Genomic DNA, 17,618 nt, shown 5'->3' with positions numbered 1-17,618 from the left:
GAAATGCATCCCTAACTTCAACATAAAGATAGCTATGAGAAAACATTCTTTGTACCCAACCATAAATGAATAAAAATCACCTCATTTCTCATCAGACGTTTACTGAGTTGCTAGTTATGTATAGAATCCTGCAAGAGGCTCAACAGGGAAGTCCAAAGAGTCAATCAAGAAGGTATGATAATGGCTAAAGAGGGGGACTGTAGGTCAGTGCTCCATGAGGTTCTTCTTTTGTTGCACCAATATAGCTGCACTGTTACAACCATATGGTTACAATCCAGGCCTCAGAAAATGTTGCAGATGCCCTCACCAGAAGGCTGAGAACCAGTTCCTCAGTTTGCATGCCTCCAGACAGCACTAGAACTCAAACTCAAATTGCTTACATGGTAACTTAGTTTATCCCAACACCAACTAGGATATTCCCTCAATCACATGATTGTACTGAAAATATAACCAAGTTTTATTTATGTTTTTTAATTTGATATTATTTATGTTTTTCATTTGGTATTAGCCATCTGGCATTTAACCTCTGAAAACCACACAATCTTCTATACGCTTTTTTCACTGGAATAAATGAAACTGCTTACTTTTGACTTAGGTCTATTTGGCTTTATACAAGCAATAACCCATATTTTAGACAGTGTCTCAAAAGGGATTGTGTTAAAGGAAATATCCAGGCTGCATATTGTGCTTTTATCTGTTTTGAGTTAGCTTTAAATGTAAAGTTTGACAAAAGCAAAACTAAATGAACTCTTTTAGGGAAACCATGACTGGCTAAAATAGAAACTTTTAATTCCTAATACAAAGATTATTTACTCCCACTTTGACCTTATAACTCTAAGTGGCAGAGCAAATTACTTTTGTGTGCCCAAAAATGGCAAGTAAATTTAAGGCTATCACCTTCTTCACCTTGCTTCTATTAAACATTTGATAAAATTTTCACAATTGCCTTGTGATTAAAATTATGAAATATGGCCTATGTTATAGTATTGTTAGGTGAATTTTCAACCACTTGGCCCACCATAATCAAATGACAATTCTCTAGTGCAGTGCCACAGACCTCTGTCTTTAGATTTACTTTGTGTAGTACTTAAAAAACACAAAAACATAAATATCAGATCTGTAAATCACAAAGGCCACATTTTTACTTATTCATGTTAGATAGCAGGCTCCAGATACAAAACTATCTAACGAGATGGTAAGATACAGTGGTGATAAAGCAAACTCCCAACATTTGAGTTTTTAAAATTAACCATACAGTGGTATGGTGTCCTGAATTGGATCCTGAAACAGAAAAAAAAAGGCTATGGATAGAAAAATTGGTGAAATCTGAATAGTCTGGAGAGTAGTAACATAACAATGTAGGCTGGGTGTGGTGGCTCATGCCTGTAATCCCAGCACTTTGGGAGGTGGAGGTGGGAGGACTGCTTGAGCTCAAAGTTTGAGACCAGCCTGTACAATATAGTGAGACCTCATCTCTATTATTTTTATTAGAAAAAAAAAGTGTCTTAGTTTTAACAAATGTACCATGATAATGTAAGATGTTAACATCAGGGAAGGCAAACTGGGTGAGGGTTATATGGAAACGCTTATCTTTGCAACTTTTCTGTGTATCTAAAGTTATTCCAAAATAAATGTAAGAGCCAGGCATGGTGGCTCACACCTGTAATCCCACCACTTTGGGAGGCTGAGGCAGGCGGATCACAAGGTAAGCCGGGCCAACATGGTGAAACCCCATCTCTACTATGAAAAATTAGCTGGGTTTGGTGGTGCATGCCTGTAATCCCAGCTACTTGGGAGGCTGAGGCAGGATAATAGCTTGAACCCGTGAGGTGGAGGTTGCAGTGAGCTGAGATCACACCATTGCACTCCAGTCTGGGCGACAGGGCAAGACTCCATCTCAAAAAAAAAATAAATAAATAAAATGAAACGAAATAAATCTAAGGAAAAGACCATATATGGGCAGATCACTTTAGGTCAGGAGTTCATGACCAGCCTGGCCAACACGGTGAAACCCTGTCTCTACTAAAAATACAAAAATTAGCCGGGCGTGGTGGCACGCTCCTGTAGTCCCAGCTACTCGGGAGGCTGAAGCAGGAGAATCGCCTGAACCTGGAAGGCAGAGGCTGCAGTAAACTGAGATCGTGCCACTGCATTCCAGCCTGGGCAACAGAGTGAGACTCTCAAAAAAAAAAAAAATGCTGTTTGGGAAGAACAGCATGGTAAGAATCTAGAAACCATGTGACCTAAGATTAAGAAACAGCTGTAGGAACTTAAAGTGTTTAGCTCAGATATGACTAAGGGGTATCAATTGGTGTCTTCAAGTATTGTGGCTCTTGTAGATAAGAGAATGAAAAACACAAAAAAGAAAAAAGGAAAAAGTTTTAAAAAGAGAGAATGAAGTAATTTAATTACACTAGAGCCTAGGTGTAATGAGAAGTTAGCCAGCAGGCAAATTTAAATAAATATTGAAGGGCTGGGCACTGTGGCTCAGGTCTGTAATCCCAGCACTTTAGGAGGCCAAGGTGGGTGGATCAGTTGAGGTCAGTTTGAGATCAGCCTGGCCAACATGGTGAAACCCCGTCTCTACTAAAAATACAAAAATTAGCTGGGTGTGATGGTGGGCGCCTGTAATCCCAGCTACTCGGGAGGCTAAGGCAGGAGAATCACTTGAACTCAGGAGGTGGAGGCTACAGTGAGCCAAGATCATACCACTGCACTCTAGCCTGGACAGCAGAGTGAGACTCCATCTCAAAAATAGAAAATACAAAATAAATAAATATTGAAAACAAATTCATGGCCTGGTGTGGTGGCTCATGCCTATAATCCCAGCACTTTGGGAGGCTGAGGGGGGGTGGATCACTTGAGGTCAGGAGTTCGAGACCAGCCTGGCCAACATGGTGAAACCCCATCTGTACTAAAAATACAAAAATTAGCCAGGCGTGGTGGCATGCACCTGTAGTCCTAGCTACTTGGGAGGCTGAGGCAGGAGAATCTCTTGAACTCAGGAGGCAGAGGCTATAGTGAGCCGAGATCGAGCCACTGCACTCCAGTCTGGGTGACAACATAAGACTCTGTCTCAAAAACAAAACGAAACGAAACAAAAACAAATTCATCTAGTAACAGGACAATTTAGGAGAAGGTAAACTCCCCACTACTTAGCTTCTCTATGCATCAGTTTATCATCTTTAACATGGGTACCTGCCCCCTGCCATGGCTGTTGTGAGGAATTCAGAGATGTCTTTGCCCTCCAATGTATGACATACACATCATCAAGGTAATCAAGGTCAGGCGCATGGCTCATGCCTATAATCCCAACATTTTGGGAAGCCGAAGCAGGACTGCGTGAGGCTAGGAGTTCCAAGATCAGCCTAAGCAACATAGCAAATCCCCTTCTCTACTCCCCCCCAAAAACCAAAAAAGCCAGGTGTGGTGGCACCTGTAGTGCCAGCTCCTCGTGTGGCTGAGGCAACAGAATCGCTTGAGCCCAGGAGTTTGAGGTTGCAGTGAGCCATAGCCATGATTGTGCCACTGCACTCTAGCCTGCACTTTAGTGAGACCTTGTCTCTAAAATAAAAAAATAAAAAATAAACAAATGTTTCAATGAATATATTCAAAGTTTATTTGAGTAGGTTAGATTCAAAGGTTTTTACGTTTTCTTCTCAGATTTTCTGATTCTATATGATTGTCCTGAGGCCAAATTAAGCCTTAAATACTGAGATGTCTAAAAAGTAATACAAGCCGGGTGCAGTGGCTCATGCCTGTAATAGAAGCACTTTGGGAGGCCGAAGCAGGTGGATCACTTGAGGTCAGGAGTTCGAGACCAGCCTGGCCAACATGGTAAAACCCCATCTCTACTAAAAATACAAAAATTAGCTGGGTGTGGCGGTGCACGCCTGTAGTCCCAGCTACTTGGGAACCTGAGGCACAAGAAACGCTTGAACTGGGGAGGTGGAGGTTGCAGTGAGCTGATACAGCATCATTGCATGCCAGCTTGGGCAACAGAGTGAGACTCTGTCTCAAAAAAAAAAAGGTGTCAAAACAATAAATAAAATAAAAATACATAGGGCCGGATGTGGTGGCTCACGCCTGTAATCCCAGCACTTTGGGAGGCAAGTTGGGGGGATCATGAGGTCAAGAGATCAAGATCATCCTGGCCAACATGGTGAAACCCCGTCTCTACTAAAAACACAAAAATTAGCTGGGCATGGTGGCACGCGCCTGTAGTACCAGCTACTTGGGAGGCTGAGGCAGGAGAATCGCTTGAACCTGGGAGGCAGAGGTTGCAGTGTGCCGAGATCAAGCCACTGCACTCCAGCCTGGTGATTGAGCGAGACTGTCTCAAGAAAATAAATATATATATATGTGTGTGTGTGTGTGTGTTTATGCATATATGTTATTTATATTATATATATGCATACACACACACACACAATGTTTTCATATTCTCCCCTAACTCCTACTTATCCTTCAGGTCTCAGCTATTCCTGGCAAATACCTTCTCTGGCCAGTCTAAATTATGTCCCTTTCATTTACTCTTCTCCCTCATGGTATATTTCTCTTTTCCTTCATAGTTCCATCACAACTCAAAATTAGCTACTTTTATTTATTGAATATCTCCCCCACTAACTATAAACTCAAAGGTCAATAACCATGTCCATTTTGTTCATAGCTCTATCCCCAGTGCCTAGAACGGTACCTAGAACATAGCACAATATTTTCTAAACGAATTACTTCACTGACCTGCAAAATATCAGTTTAACACTCATGTAGTCTATTTGTCTTCCTCAAAAAAGTTAATCTCTTAATTACTAAATGGTTCAGCCACTTTGGAAACAGCTCAGCAGTTTCTTAAAAAGCATACGCTTTGCCACTCAGCCCAGTAATCACTTTCCTAGCTATTTACACAAGTAAAATAAAAACATCATTACAACAAAACTATATGTGGACATTTATAGCAGCTTTATTAATAATTGCCCCAAACTGGAAACAGCTAAATGCCCCTCAGCTGGGAATGAATACACAAACTGTCATACACTCATTAAAAAGGAAGAGATTACTGATATATGCAGAATGAATGCATCTCAAATGCATCATGCTAAGTTAAAGAGGCCAGACTCGGCTGGGCGCGGCTCAAGCCTGTAACCCCAACACTTTGGGAGGCCAAGACGGGCAGACCACCTGAGGTCAGGAGTTGGAGACCAGCCTGACCAACATGGTTAAAACCCTGTCTCTACTGAAAATACAAAAATTAGGCGGGTGTGGTGGTGGGCACCTGTGGTCCCAGCTACTCAGGAGGCTGAGGCAGGAGAATTCCTTGAACCTAGGAGACGGGGTCTCACTGTTTCCCAGGCTGGAGTACAGTAGCACCATCACAGCTCACTGCAGCCTCAGCCTCCCAGGATGAAGCGATCCTCCTGCCTGAATCCCCCCCACAGTAGCTTGGTGTGCACAACCATGCCCAGCTAATTATTATTTTTTCTGAGACGGAGTCTCGCTCTGTCGTCCAGGCTGGAGTGCAGTGGCGTGATCTCGGCTCACTGCAAGCTCCGCCTCCCGGGTTCACGCCGTTCTCCTGCCTCAGCCTCAGCTGGGACTACAGGCACCCACCATCACGCCCGGCTATTTTTTTGTATTTTTAGTAGAGACAGGGTTTCACCATTTTAGCCAGGATGGTCTTGATCTCCTGACCTCGTGATCCGCCCACCTCGGCCTCCCAAAATGCTGGGATTACAGGCGTGAGCCACCGCGCCCGGCATTTTTATTTTGTGAGAGTCTTACCCTGTCACCCAGGCTGGAGTGCCCTGGCAAGATCTTGGCTCACTGCAACCCCCACCTTCCAAGCTAAAGGGATTCTCCTGCCTCAGCCTCAGTTGGGACTATAGGCATGTGCTACTATGCCTTGCTTTTCTTTTGTATTTTTAGCAGATCTCGCCTCAGCCTCCCAAAGTGCTAGGATTTGAGGAACTGCGCCCGGCAGTTTTTTTTTTTTTTTGAGATGGAGTCTTTCTCTGTCACCCAGCCTGGAGTGCAGTGGTGTCATCTTGGCTCAGCCTCCTGAGTAGCTGGAACTACAGACACCCGCCACCACGCCCAGCTAATTTTGTATTTTCAGTAGACGGGGTTTCACCAATTAGTGAGGCTGGTCTGAACTCCTGACCTTGTGATCCCCCCACCCCGGCCTCCCAAAATGGTGGGATTACAGGCGTGAGCCACCACCTGGCCTGCTTCATTTTCTAATATCCCTTGCTTAGAATTATTGCAACATTAACGTTATCTTTGTTGTCATTGTCTCCCATAGAGCCCACAAACTAAACCCTGAGATCCATGAGCCTGCTAAAAACAGTCCCAAAGTAAATGACAAAAATGTTTAACTGCAAATAATTAGGTAAGAGAAAAAGGACATTTAAGTATCAGGGTAGTTCTAGCTGAATGAAATCTTTTAGAATTACACTAAAAAATAAATGTTTAAGTTACTAAGTTTGGAAGTCCGTCTCAAAAAAAAAAAAAAAAAGATCACGAAGATAACGCAGTGCTAAAATCTGGCCTATCAATGTAAATGTCAACATTCTCCACTAGAAAGAACTGAAATTGGGTTGAGGTTAGGTCTGAACAAATCGCATCCCAGTAAGAGCACATGGGTTCTTCCTTGAGTCACTGGCCGAGGCCCTGGTACATCTGAGATTTGAAAGATAAATATCAGATTAACTGGCAAAGATACAGTACAGGCAGATCACTTGAACCTAGGAGTTGACCAGCCTGGGCAACATGACAAAATACAAAAATTAGTCAGACGTGGTGGCAAAAACCCGTGGTCCCCGCTATTCAGGGAAGATCACTTGGGCCCAGGAAGTCAGGGCTGCAGTTAGCCATAACTTCCACTCCAGCCAGGGCAAGAGTAAAACCCTGTCTAAAAAAAAGCCAAGCACTACCTTGAAACCAACTGAAGTTCTCACTTTAGAAATCCACTCCAAAATTTTTAACCAATTCCAACATAGTAACTGTTAAGAGAAATGCCACTTCATTTTAAAGCTTAAAAATTTATTGTAGTGAGCAAGTTTGTAATCAATACCAGCAGGTGGTGCTCAAGCCACAGTTGTGTAAGACACTGGGTTTCACAGAGGAAGTTAATCTCAGTATGCAAGTAAACTGATTCCTGTTTCCATTGGCAACAATTTTTCAGTTAAATCTTGATTCCTTGCATGTCAACAGAATTCTCTACTGGTAAATATTACAGGTGTCAACTTTCATTATCAGGGCATCTACTGGCCATCTATTAAAGGCCTTACCTGTCTTTTCTACTGTCATCCAGTAAATCTTGACAATTTACTTGTGTAAACATTAAATGAGATAGCAAAGAAACTAAGGACAAAAATCTCTAGTTCAATTTAGACTTGATACCTCAGAGCACTGGCTGATGGGAAGGCATTTTATCTAATTCAGACTTAGGTGAGAGGGAAAGGGTTAACATTTCAAGTTACAAACTTGTCTATGGCCAATTCAAGTATCTTTGAATCTTGAGCAACACACATTGCCAATCACTTTAAGAGGCCTTGTCTCTTGGGCTGCTTTAACTCCTGCTTAGCATGTCCTTATAGAACACATGTCCTGGCCAGGCATGGTGGCTCATGCCCATAATTGCAGCACTTTAGGAGGCCAAGGCAATCACCTAAGGTCAGGAGTTTGAGACCAGCCTGACCAACATGGAAAAACCTCATCTCAGTAAACACCAAATTAGCACATGCCTATAATCCCAGCTACTTGGGAGGCTGAAGTAGAATTGCTTGAACCCAGGAGAAGGAGATTGCATTGAGATTTCGCCACTGCATTCCAGCCTGGACAACAAGAACTCCATCTTAAAAAATAAAACTATCACACAAACAAAAAGCATATCCTTTAATTTTACCTATCCTTCAAACTTAAGAAAATTTTCCTTTTATAACCAAAAAAAAAATACCTTTAGATACTTTTACATATGGGAGGTCAGGCACAGTGGCTCATGCCTATAATCCCAGCATGAAGATCATGGAAAGCGTTTTTCAAATGCACAAACGCTTAAGATTCAGGAGTAAGTGGGCTATTACTGACACCTGTTAAGCCTATTACCACTTAGTTTCATTGCTAGTGACCAAGTAGACAAACTGCTAATTATCAAAGCATAAAAGGTATTAGACTCTGCAGGAGAAAAGAAATGTAAGATTAGGCTGTCCAATTTTATAGCTATTTCAAATTGCCATCTTTTTCTATTAGCACCTTGTTCCTATTCTGAATAGCACTCAATAAAACTTGTGAAACTATCAAACTGGCATAAAGCTTACTCCATTGACTTCAAAAATGGATCCTTCCATTCACAGGGTATGCACTAGCCACTACACCTATGTCATGGCAAATAGTCAACTTTCACTGCCCAGTCATTTTAGCCTGTTTTAAAATGCACATCCCAATAATTTGGAAACTATTTTATGTTTCCAAAGATTCACTTAACATTGATTTAATGACATGAAGCTTTCTATGCAACACAAGGACTCACAGCATTTGGCCTGCTTTAGTGACAGGCAATCAGTAACATGCTGCATCTCTCCAGTGTTGTAATCAAAGCAGCCCTCCCATGGCTTAAAAGGAGATTCCTTCCCCTTCCAATCGTGGTGGGAAAACAACCCTATCCCCCTCCCAGAAGTGTTAAGGATTACATTTTCAAAAAGTTTCCAAATTCATAAAATCAGAATTGGTGTTGACCAAAAGAACACACAGGTTTCTCATTAAACTTTTTTAATGGGTCTCAAAATTCTGTGACAAATTTTTGGTCAAGTTGTTTCCATTAAAAAGTACTGATTTTAAAAACTAATAACTTAAAACTGCCACACGCAAAAAAGAAAACCAAAGTGGTCCACAAAACATTCTCCTTTCCTTCTGAAGGTTTTACGATGCATTGTTATCATTAACCAGTCTTTTACTACTAAACTTAAATGGCCAATTGAAACAAATAGTTCTGAGACCGTTCTTCCACCACTGATTAGGAGTGGGGTGGCAGGTATTAGGGATAATATTCATTTAGCCTTCTGAGCTTTCTGGGCAGACTTGGTGACCTTGCCAGCTCCAGCAGCCTTCTTGTCCACTGCTTTGATGACACCCACTGCAACTGTCTGTCTCATATCACGAACAGCAAAGCGACCTATTAAAAAGAAGTTAATTGTTACCAATAATACTGTTCAGTTGTATTTTTCATCTTTAATACAACTTATTTACATTTAAGTAGTCATCCTTACCCAAAGGTGGATAGTCTGAGAAGCTCTCAACACACATGGGCTTGCCAGGAACCATATCAACAATGGCAGCATCACCAGACTTCAAGAATTTAGGGCCATCTTCCAGCTTTTTACCAGAACGGCGATCAATCTTTTCCTTCAGCTCAGCAAACTTGCATGCAATGTGAGCCGTGTGGCAATCCAATACAGGGGCATAGCCAGCGCTTATTTGCCCTGGATGGTTCAGGATAATCACCTTGGAAAAAAGATTTGCATTCAGTGCAAATCCAAAGTCTCAAATGACTTTAGCCTCCGCAGTAAGTTAATAACATGTTACTTTAAATTGTTACCTGAGCAGTGAAGCCAGCTGCTTCCATTGGTGGGTCATTTTTGCTGTCACCAGCAACGTTGCCACGACGAACATCCTTGACAGACACATTCTTGACATTGAAGCCCACATTGTCCCCAGGAAGAGCTTCACTCAAAGCTTCATGGTGCATTTCGACAGATTTTACTTCTGTTGTAACGTTGACTGGAGCAAAGGTGACCACCATACCAGGTTTGAGAACACCAGTCTCCACTCGGCCAACAGGAACGGTACCAATACCTAAAAATATTTACAGCATACTAAATACCTATGAAGACAGACAGTACTCTATCAACTCAAATTCAACTTTGTTTACAGCCAACTTACCACCAATTTTGTAGACATCCTGGAGAGGCAGGCGTAAGGGCTTGTCAGTTGGACGAGTTGGTGGTAGGATGCAGTCCAGAGCCTCAAGCAGCGTGGTTCCACTGGCATTGCCATCCTTACGGGTGACTTTCCACCCCTTGAACCAAGGCATCTGAAAGACAAGCATGCCAATTTGTGTAAGCATGAAATCGCCATTCCCAGAGCTTTTTAACAACGGTCTTGAAAGCCACTTACGTTAGCACTTGGCTCCAGCATGTTGTCACCGTTCCAACCAGAAATTGGCACAAATGCTACTGTGTCGGGGTTGTAGCCAATTTTCTTAATGTAAGTGCTGACTTCCTTAACAATTTCCTCATATCTCTTCTGGCTGTAAGGTGGCTCAGTGGAATCCATTTTGTTAACACCAACAATTAGTTGTTTCACACCCAGTGTGTAAGCCAGAAGGGCATGCTCTCGGGTCTGCCCATTCTTGGAGATACCAGCTTCAAATTCACCAACACCAGCAGCAACAATCAGGACAGCACAGTCAGCCTTTAAGGAAAGCAAAGACATATCCCTGTCAACTCTCCAAAGGACAAACCCAGTGTACAAAACAGGCCTTTTGGGGTCAAGAAAACTATAATTATTAATCCCACCAACCTGGGATGTCCCTGTAATCATGTTTTTGATGAAGTCTCTGTGTCCTGGGGCATCAATGATAGTCACATAGTACTTGCTGGTCTCAAATTTCCACAAGGAGATATCAATGGTGATACCACGTTCACGCTCAGCTTTCAGTTTATCCAAGACCCAGGCATACTTGAAGGAGCCCTTTCCCATCTGTAAGGATTAAGAGTTGTTACTTGGTTGCTAAAACACAAACTCCAGCTTCAATTTCCTTGCCCCCAGCCCTTAATGGCAGTTTCCACTTTATAACTGCCAAGTCCAAAGTGATTTTAGTCACTTCGATAGGGTTACAGAAGCAACCAAAAAGCAAACTTTTGTAAGTAGCATCTTAACTCTTAACATAAAAATCTAAACTCACTAGCAATATGATTACAGAAGTAACCAAAAGCAAACTGATTTCCTAAGTAGGGTCTCAACTATTAGCATTCAGATCTAAACCACTCAGCTCTGCGGAAATCACCTAATGATTCTGCTGTAAAACTCATTTTAGTTGATCTTTCCCTTTCTGGTATTAAACATACCTCAGCAGCCTCCTTCTCAAATTTTTCAATGGTTCTTTTGTCGATGCCACCGCATTTATAGATCAGATGGCCAGTAGTGGTGGACTTGCCCGAATCTACATGTCCAATGACGACAATGTTGATATGAGTCTTTTCCTTTCCCATTTTGGCTTTTAGGGGTAGTTTTCACGACACCTGAAATGGAAGAAAAAAAAAACTTTGAAACACTGTCTGAGGCTTGAGAATAAGCCAAGATCCAAACTCAAAAAGGGCAAATTCCAAGGAGAATTACATGGAGTGCCAAGCTGGCCTAACTTCAGTCTCCACCCACTAAGTATGGGGAAACTCCATCGCATAAAACCCCTCCCCCCAACCTAAAGACGACGTACTTTACAAGCTCGGAGACCTAATCGAGGTGCCTGAACGGCGCCCGGTACTCCGTGAGGTCACATGAAGCGACGGCCGAGGAAGGAAAGGCCCTTTTCCTTTGTGTGGGTGACTCACCCGCCCGCTCTCCCAGGCGCCGCGTCCTCCATTTTGAGCTCCCTGCAGCAAGGCCGGGAAGCGGCCATCTTTCCGCTCACGCAACTGGTGCCGACCCGGCCAGCCTTGCCGCCCAGGGCGGGGCGACGCACGGCGGCGCGAGGCCAGGCACCAGAGCAGGCCAGCCAGCTTGAAACTACCCCCGTCCGACTCTCGGTGGCCGCGCTCGCAGGCCCCGCCTCGCCGAACATGTGCGCTGGGACGCCCGGGCCCCGTCGCCGCCCGCGGCCCCAAAAACCGAAATACCAGTGTGCAGATCCTGGCCCGCATTTACAAGTCTATCTCGCCAGAAAAAAAAGCGTCGCAGCTGGTCATCAATAATTTTAAATGGCTAGAGACTTAGCGAAAGCAGCGAGGCAGGCGCGAAGGTGCCACCAGATTCGCACGCGGCGGCCCCAGCGCCCAAGCCAGGCCTCAACTCAAGCACGAGGCGAAGGGGCTCCTTAAGCGCAAGGCCTCGAACTCTCCCACCCACTTCCAACCCGAAGCTCGGGATCAAGAATCACGTACAGCGGCCAGGGGCGTGGAAGTAATGAAAGGCACGCGAGGGCCATAGCCCGTAAAGAGGCTAGGCCCGCGGGAACTACACGCGGCACTTACCTGTGTTCTGGCGGCAAACCCGTTGCGAAAAAGAACGTTCAGGGCGACTACTGCACTTATATACGGTTCTCCCCCACCCTCGGGAAAAAGGCGGAGCTAGTACACGACATCACTTTCCCAGTTTACCCCGCGCCACCTTCTCTAGGCACCGGTTCAATTGCCGACCCCTCCCCCCAACTTCTCGGGGACTGTGGGCGATGTGCGCTCTGCCCACTGACCGACACCGGAGCCTCACGCATGCTCTTCTCCACCTCGGTGATGACGAGAGCGGGCGGGTGAAGAGGCGGGAACGCAGCGATCTCTGGGTTCTAGGTTTGTGGGAGTTTAACGACGGTCCCTGGGATTCCCCAAGGCAGGGGCGAGTCCTTTTGTATGAATTACTCTCAGCTCCGGTCGGGGCGGGTGGGGGGGGTGGTGACTAGGAGGCGGCCTGGAAGGGACGCCCAGAATCTTCCCTCTACCATTGCTGGCTTAGCCCCAAAGGTTGTATTGAGATTAGGGTGTACCTTCGCCCCTCAATCAGCCTCCTGTCCTCAGCCTTCCCATCTCGCTAGTCCGGGACAAATCCCTAGAGCGTCTTCCTCTGCCGGTCTCAGCCCAGCCCAGGGTTGGCTCCTCCTCCGCCCCGGCTTCCGCGCCCCTCCCGTGTGGCAAGGGAGTACCAGGCCCGGGGACCCCGAGGGGCTTGGTGCGAAGGGTCGGGACGGGGGACCTCCTTAACGGCTCGCGGACTTGCGAGAGGTTCGGCTCAATGGCCGTGAGCGCGACGAATCCGCTCCTGTGCTGGCCTCTTGGCTCCTTCCATTCAAAACCAGCTGCTTTTATCGAAGCCCGTAACACGTCATCTCCCCCTGGTACTCCAGATGTCCAGGCTTTCAGTTTAGAATAGACTCAGTCCTACAGTTAGCGTTAGATCTAATTCTAGTTGTGTTACGCCAAAAAGTTCCTGCGAGTGTGTGTGTGCCTCATGGTACTTTTTAAATTAAAAGGTGTACAGTCATTTGATTGCAAACATAAGGAACCCAAAATGCTTTCAGATTTTCCACATGATCTCATGTAGAGACCAAGATCTACAGCATCAGCAAGTTTATCCACCCAGTTTCCTAACCCCAACACTTGCTATGAAGTCACAGCTTCTCCTATTTAAATAAGTGCCTATTATATTTAAATAAGTGCTGTCGTTATCTGTCATCCTATAGATTGTAACTGCATTTTAGCATAAATCTAGGGCAAGATTGGATGAGCTTGGCCTTTTTGGATGGCTATCAAGGCAGGCCTTGGGAAATGCTCCTCTGAGGAAAGAAGAACGTTTATTTTTAATGAGCTAATTACTAGATCATTATGTTTCTTTTTTTTTTTTTTTTTTTTTTTGAGACGGAGTCTCGCTCTGTCGCCCAGGCTGGAGTGCAGTGGCGCAATCTCGGCTCACTGCAAGCTCCGCCTCCCGGGTTCACGCCATTCTCCTGCCTTAGCCTCTCCGAGTAGCTGGGACTACAGGCGCCTGCCACCACGCCCGGCTAATTTTTTTGTATTTTTAGTAGAGACAGGGTTTCACCGTGGTCTCGATCTCCTGACCTCGTGATCCGCCCGCCTCGGCCTCCCAAAGTGCTGGGATTACAAACCTGAGCCACCGTGCCCGGCTAGATCATTATGTTTCTTCTTCCAGCTATAGAATATCACTGCCCAGCTTCTCGAACAAATTTATTTATTAACAAGTATTTGAGAACCTACTATGTGGCCAGCGCTAAGTACTGTAGAGTTCCTTCTGGAGAGGAAACCACAATCAAATTGGAAGAGGAAAACAAGTTGGGAAGCAGTTAAAGGCAAACGCGTATCGTGCTTTCTTGGTTTCTATATCTTTGTAGTGTAAAGTTTTTCAGTTTTCACAGTCCACTTTTTTTTTTCTTTCTTTCTTTTTTTTTTGAGACGGAGTACTACTCTGTTGCCCAGGCTGGAGTGCAGTGGCGCGATCTCGGCTCACTGCAAGCTCTGCCTCCCGAGTTCAAACTATTCTCCTGCCTCAGCCTCCCGAGTAGCTGGGACTACAAGCGCGCCCCGCAAATTTTTGTATTTTTAGAAGAGACGGGGTTTCACCATGTTGGCCAGGCTGGTCTCGAACTGCTGACCTCAAGTGATCCACCCGGCTCGGTCTCCCAAAGTGCTGGGATTACAGGCCTGAGCCACGGCGCCCGGCCACAGTCAAAGTTTTTCCTCAAGCCCCTGTGATTGCGGATAATAGTAAACGCTTTATAAATACCTTACACAGAATGTTTTTTAAAATACCATGCAAGGAATGGCAAAACTACATGAATCCTTAATTTATACCTAAGTAACATATTGTGCAACACCGACTGGGTGTTCTGAATGTTGCGATAGTGGCCGAGACTTTCATTAGGTGAAGGGAGATCTCAATTCTCGCGTTTAAGAACCGGCACTGGACCGGGCGTGGTGGCTCATGCCTGTAATACCAGCACCTTGGGAGGCCGAGGCGGACGTATAACTTGAGGCCAGGAGTTCGAGACCAGCCTGGCCAACATGGTGAAACCCTGTGTCTACTAAAAATACAAAATTAGCCGGGCGTGGTGGCGCATGCCTGTAATTCCAGCTACTCGGGAGGCTGAAGCAGGAGAATCGCTTGAGTCCAGGAAGCGGAGGTTGCAGTGAGCCAAGATCACGCAACTGCACTCCAGCCTGGGCGACCGAGTGAGACCTTGTCTCAAAACAAAACACCAATACCTTTGAGCCCATCGGAGCCATATTATTGTGCGTTATGGGTAGTCACTGGCCACGAGCATTTTCTCAGGGCAGAGATCACATTTCTGCTCTCAGTGAGGCCAAGGTGGGTCGGAAGCCGGAGAGGGACTGGAACGCCGGTCCCGGGGAAGCCCCGCGTGCACCGGGGCGCACCCTGCTTCCTAGGGAGGGAGGCTGGGGCGGCAAGGAGGGCGCGGGTGGTCCTTGCCCCCCGCCAGCTCGCCAGGCCACGACGCTGGCGTTTCTCCAGCGCTGGGTCACCTGCGGGCCGGCGGGGTCCCGCGGCGAACAGCTGGGCGGTATGGATCCGCCGCTCGAGCCTCCCCAGCGTCAGGTCGCCAGGGTCCGCCCTGCCACTCGCCCCACCTTCAGGTCACTTTTCTTCCGCCTTCTGACTGCAGAAGGAAGGGCCCGGGAGGAAGCAGAAAACCTCACGTGGCTCGGAGTGAGGGTCGGTTTTTGTCACCGTGAGCTGGTCTCTAAAAGACTTTTAAGTCTCAAGTCTTCTTTTTCTTATTTTAAATCCCTTTTTCCCCAGACCCCATGTTTTCAACATAATCATAACGGATTCCCCGCACCCCTACGCCTTTACAGATCCAGTCTGCTTTTTACTGCCTTAAATGTTAAAGCGGTAACAGTAAAGATGTTGAGGCTCGTAAAAGTTTTGGGGTCATAATCTAAGTAGTATTTGCTGAAGATTTTTCTTAAACTTGCTCATAACCATTTAGAGTGACAAACTTAAAATACATTGTAAGTAAACATCAACATGACCCCTTTTAGGAAGAAAAACAAAGATTTCAGTTATTTACATAGGAATAAGGTAAACAAGAATCGTTCTTTGAGGTACATAATTCTGATTCACCAAGATTTCAGTACAGTCTAACCACTCTGCTATTAGTCTAATTTAAAGCAGCCTTAAATAGTTACATTTTGCCATGGCTTGCCATGTGAAAATGATTTTTAAATCTTTTTATCTGCTGTAGCTACCTCTGAAGAAAAGATGATGGCCCAGTGCGGTAGCTCACGCCTGTAATCCCAGCACTTTGGGAGGCCGAGTTAGGCGGATCACCTGAGATAAGAGTTCGAGACCAGCCTGGCCAACATGGTGAGACTCCCGTCTCTACTAAAGATACAAAAATTAGCCAGGCGTGGTGGTGTCCACCTGTAATCACAGCTACTTGGGGGGCTGAGGCAGGAGAATCGCTTGAACTCGGGAGGAGGAGGTTGCAGTGAGCAGAAATCGTGCCACTGCACTCCAGCCTGGGTAACAAAGTGAGACTGCATCTCAGAAAAAACTATATATATATATTTTTTTAAAGGGGTATTTTAGAATATGATTAAGCCAAGGAACTATTTGGACTGAGAATCCAAATCAAATGGCACTTTAGTGTGACAGGCACTGTTCTAATATTTGCAATATTTATTGTAATCCTACCACCCACATTGTATAGATGGAGCAGCAATGGGCAACAGGCAGTTTATGCATAAGCACATATAGACATATATTCTTTTTAAAAGTTTTACCTTTTTTTGCACAAAATGGTAAAATACAATATGCCACCTTGCTGTTTTCACCTAATACAGCTTGGTGATCTTTTTTCATGGATACCTTAGGGCCCAGCAGAGCAGGATTGGAACCAGGGTAATCTGTCAGAGAGCTAGTCCTAACCCTTATCAGCAGGTCGAGGCAGCCTGATATAATGAAAATCAGTGGCATCGGTGTCAGAAAATTAGAGATTTAGTCCTCACTCTTCTGCTTAGACCTGTGACAGCCTAGCAGTTCTGAGTACATCTGTGAAATGGGTCGCCTCTTTGTTCCTACTTAACATCTATGTCACAATTCTAATATGCCATGACATGAAAAGACATGGGGGCTCTTTATTAGTACAAAAGACAATGTTTCTACAGGCTTTTTGGAGAATGCCTGTCCTTAATTGGTATGCCTGTGACACCAACTTGAGTCAGCAGAGAAAATAAACTCATTGGTATCTTTGTAATTGTAAGCATTTTTATGTAGGTAATACATGTACATGGTAAGAAATTGTACAGAGGTTATACAATGAAATGTTACTCTCATTTTAGCAGTTTAAAGAAAGTCTGAAGAATACTCCAGGAAAACTGAGGAAACTAAAGCTATTTCTACTACTGGTCTCATAATTGCAAAGCCAGTGCCTACCATGATAAGTGCTCTCTTACTTGGTATGAAGGAAATGATTTTCTTCTCTCGCTATTTTTTTTAGTAAGTATATTATTTTATTGCAACATTAGAAATGAAAACAAACTCTGAGAAGCTGCAAAAGCATGCAACTTCGTGAAGATTATGAAGCAATGGAGACACTCATAGAAGGTTAAAATTGGCTTTTCCTGTAGGAGGTGCAAAGACTATACACACACAGATCATCAATGGTTAGATTATTGGCAGCATCTGCCATGTGGAATTTATGCACCAATGGGAAGATTTTTGGTGTTTTGCTTTGTTTTGTTTTGTTTTGAGATGGAGTCTTATTCTGTCACCCAGGCTAGAATACAGTGGCATGATCTTGGCTCACTACAACCTCCACCCCCCGGGTTCAAGTGATTCACCCGCCTGAGACTTCCAAGTAGCTGGGATTACAGGCA

General features: G+C 44.8%; 1 protein-coding gene across 1 annotated transcript; it reads right to left on the bottom strand.

Annotated features, from left to right (window-relative positions):
- Positions 1–7,017: 7,017 nt before the first annotated feature.
- On the bottom strand, positions 7,018–12,379 carry EEF1A1 (eukaryotic translation elongation factor 1 alpha 1). The gene is made up of 8 exons (XM_032153131.2): positions 12,246–12,379; positions 11,124–11,297; positions 10,576–10,755; positions 10,171–10,467; positions 9,937–10,087; positions 9,593–9,849; positions 9,264–9,498; positions 7,018–9,169 (listed from the first exon to the last, which is right to left on the bottom strand). Exons 2-8 carry the CDS (start codon positions 11,265–11,267, stop codon positions 9,045–9,047), a joined length of 1,389 nt encoding a protein of 462 aa, XP_032009022.1. The 5' UTR covers positions 11,268–11,297; positions 12,246–12,379; the 3' UTR covers positions 7,018–9,044.
- Positions 12,380–17,618: the final 5,239 nt, after the last annotated feature.

Source organism: Hylobates moloch, unplaced genomic scaffold (genome assembly GCF_009828535.3).
Source record: "Hylobates moloch isolate HMO894 unplaced genomic scaffold, HMol_V3 SCAFFOLD_2, whole genome shotgun sequence".
Taxonomy (NCBI): Eukaryota; Metazoa; Chordata; class Mammalia; order Primates; family Hylobatidae; genus Hylobates; species Hylobates moloch.
The sequence above is the reverse complement of the archived record's forward strand: the minus strand, read 5'-3'. Positions and strand labels throughout refer to the sequence as shown.

Bases quoted from the DNA above. Each gene is read 5' to 3' on its own strand.
- EEF1A1 (XM_032153131.2), bottom strand. From the start codon at position 11,267: ATGGGAAAGGAAAAGACTCATATCAACATTGTCGTCATTGGACATGTA. The intron at 10,756-11,123 runs GTATGTTTAATA...TAATCCTTACAG, and splicing joins TTGAGAAGGAGGCTGCTGAG to ATGGGAAAGGGCTCCTTCAA. The intron at 9,850-9,936 runs GTAAGTTGGCTG...AAATATTTTTAG, and splicing joins GGATGTCTACAAAATTGGTG to GTATTGGTACCGTTCCTGTT.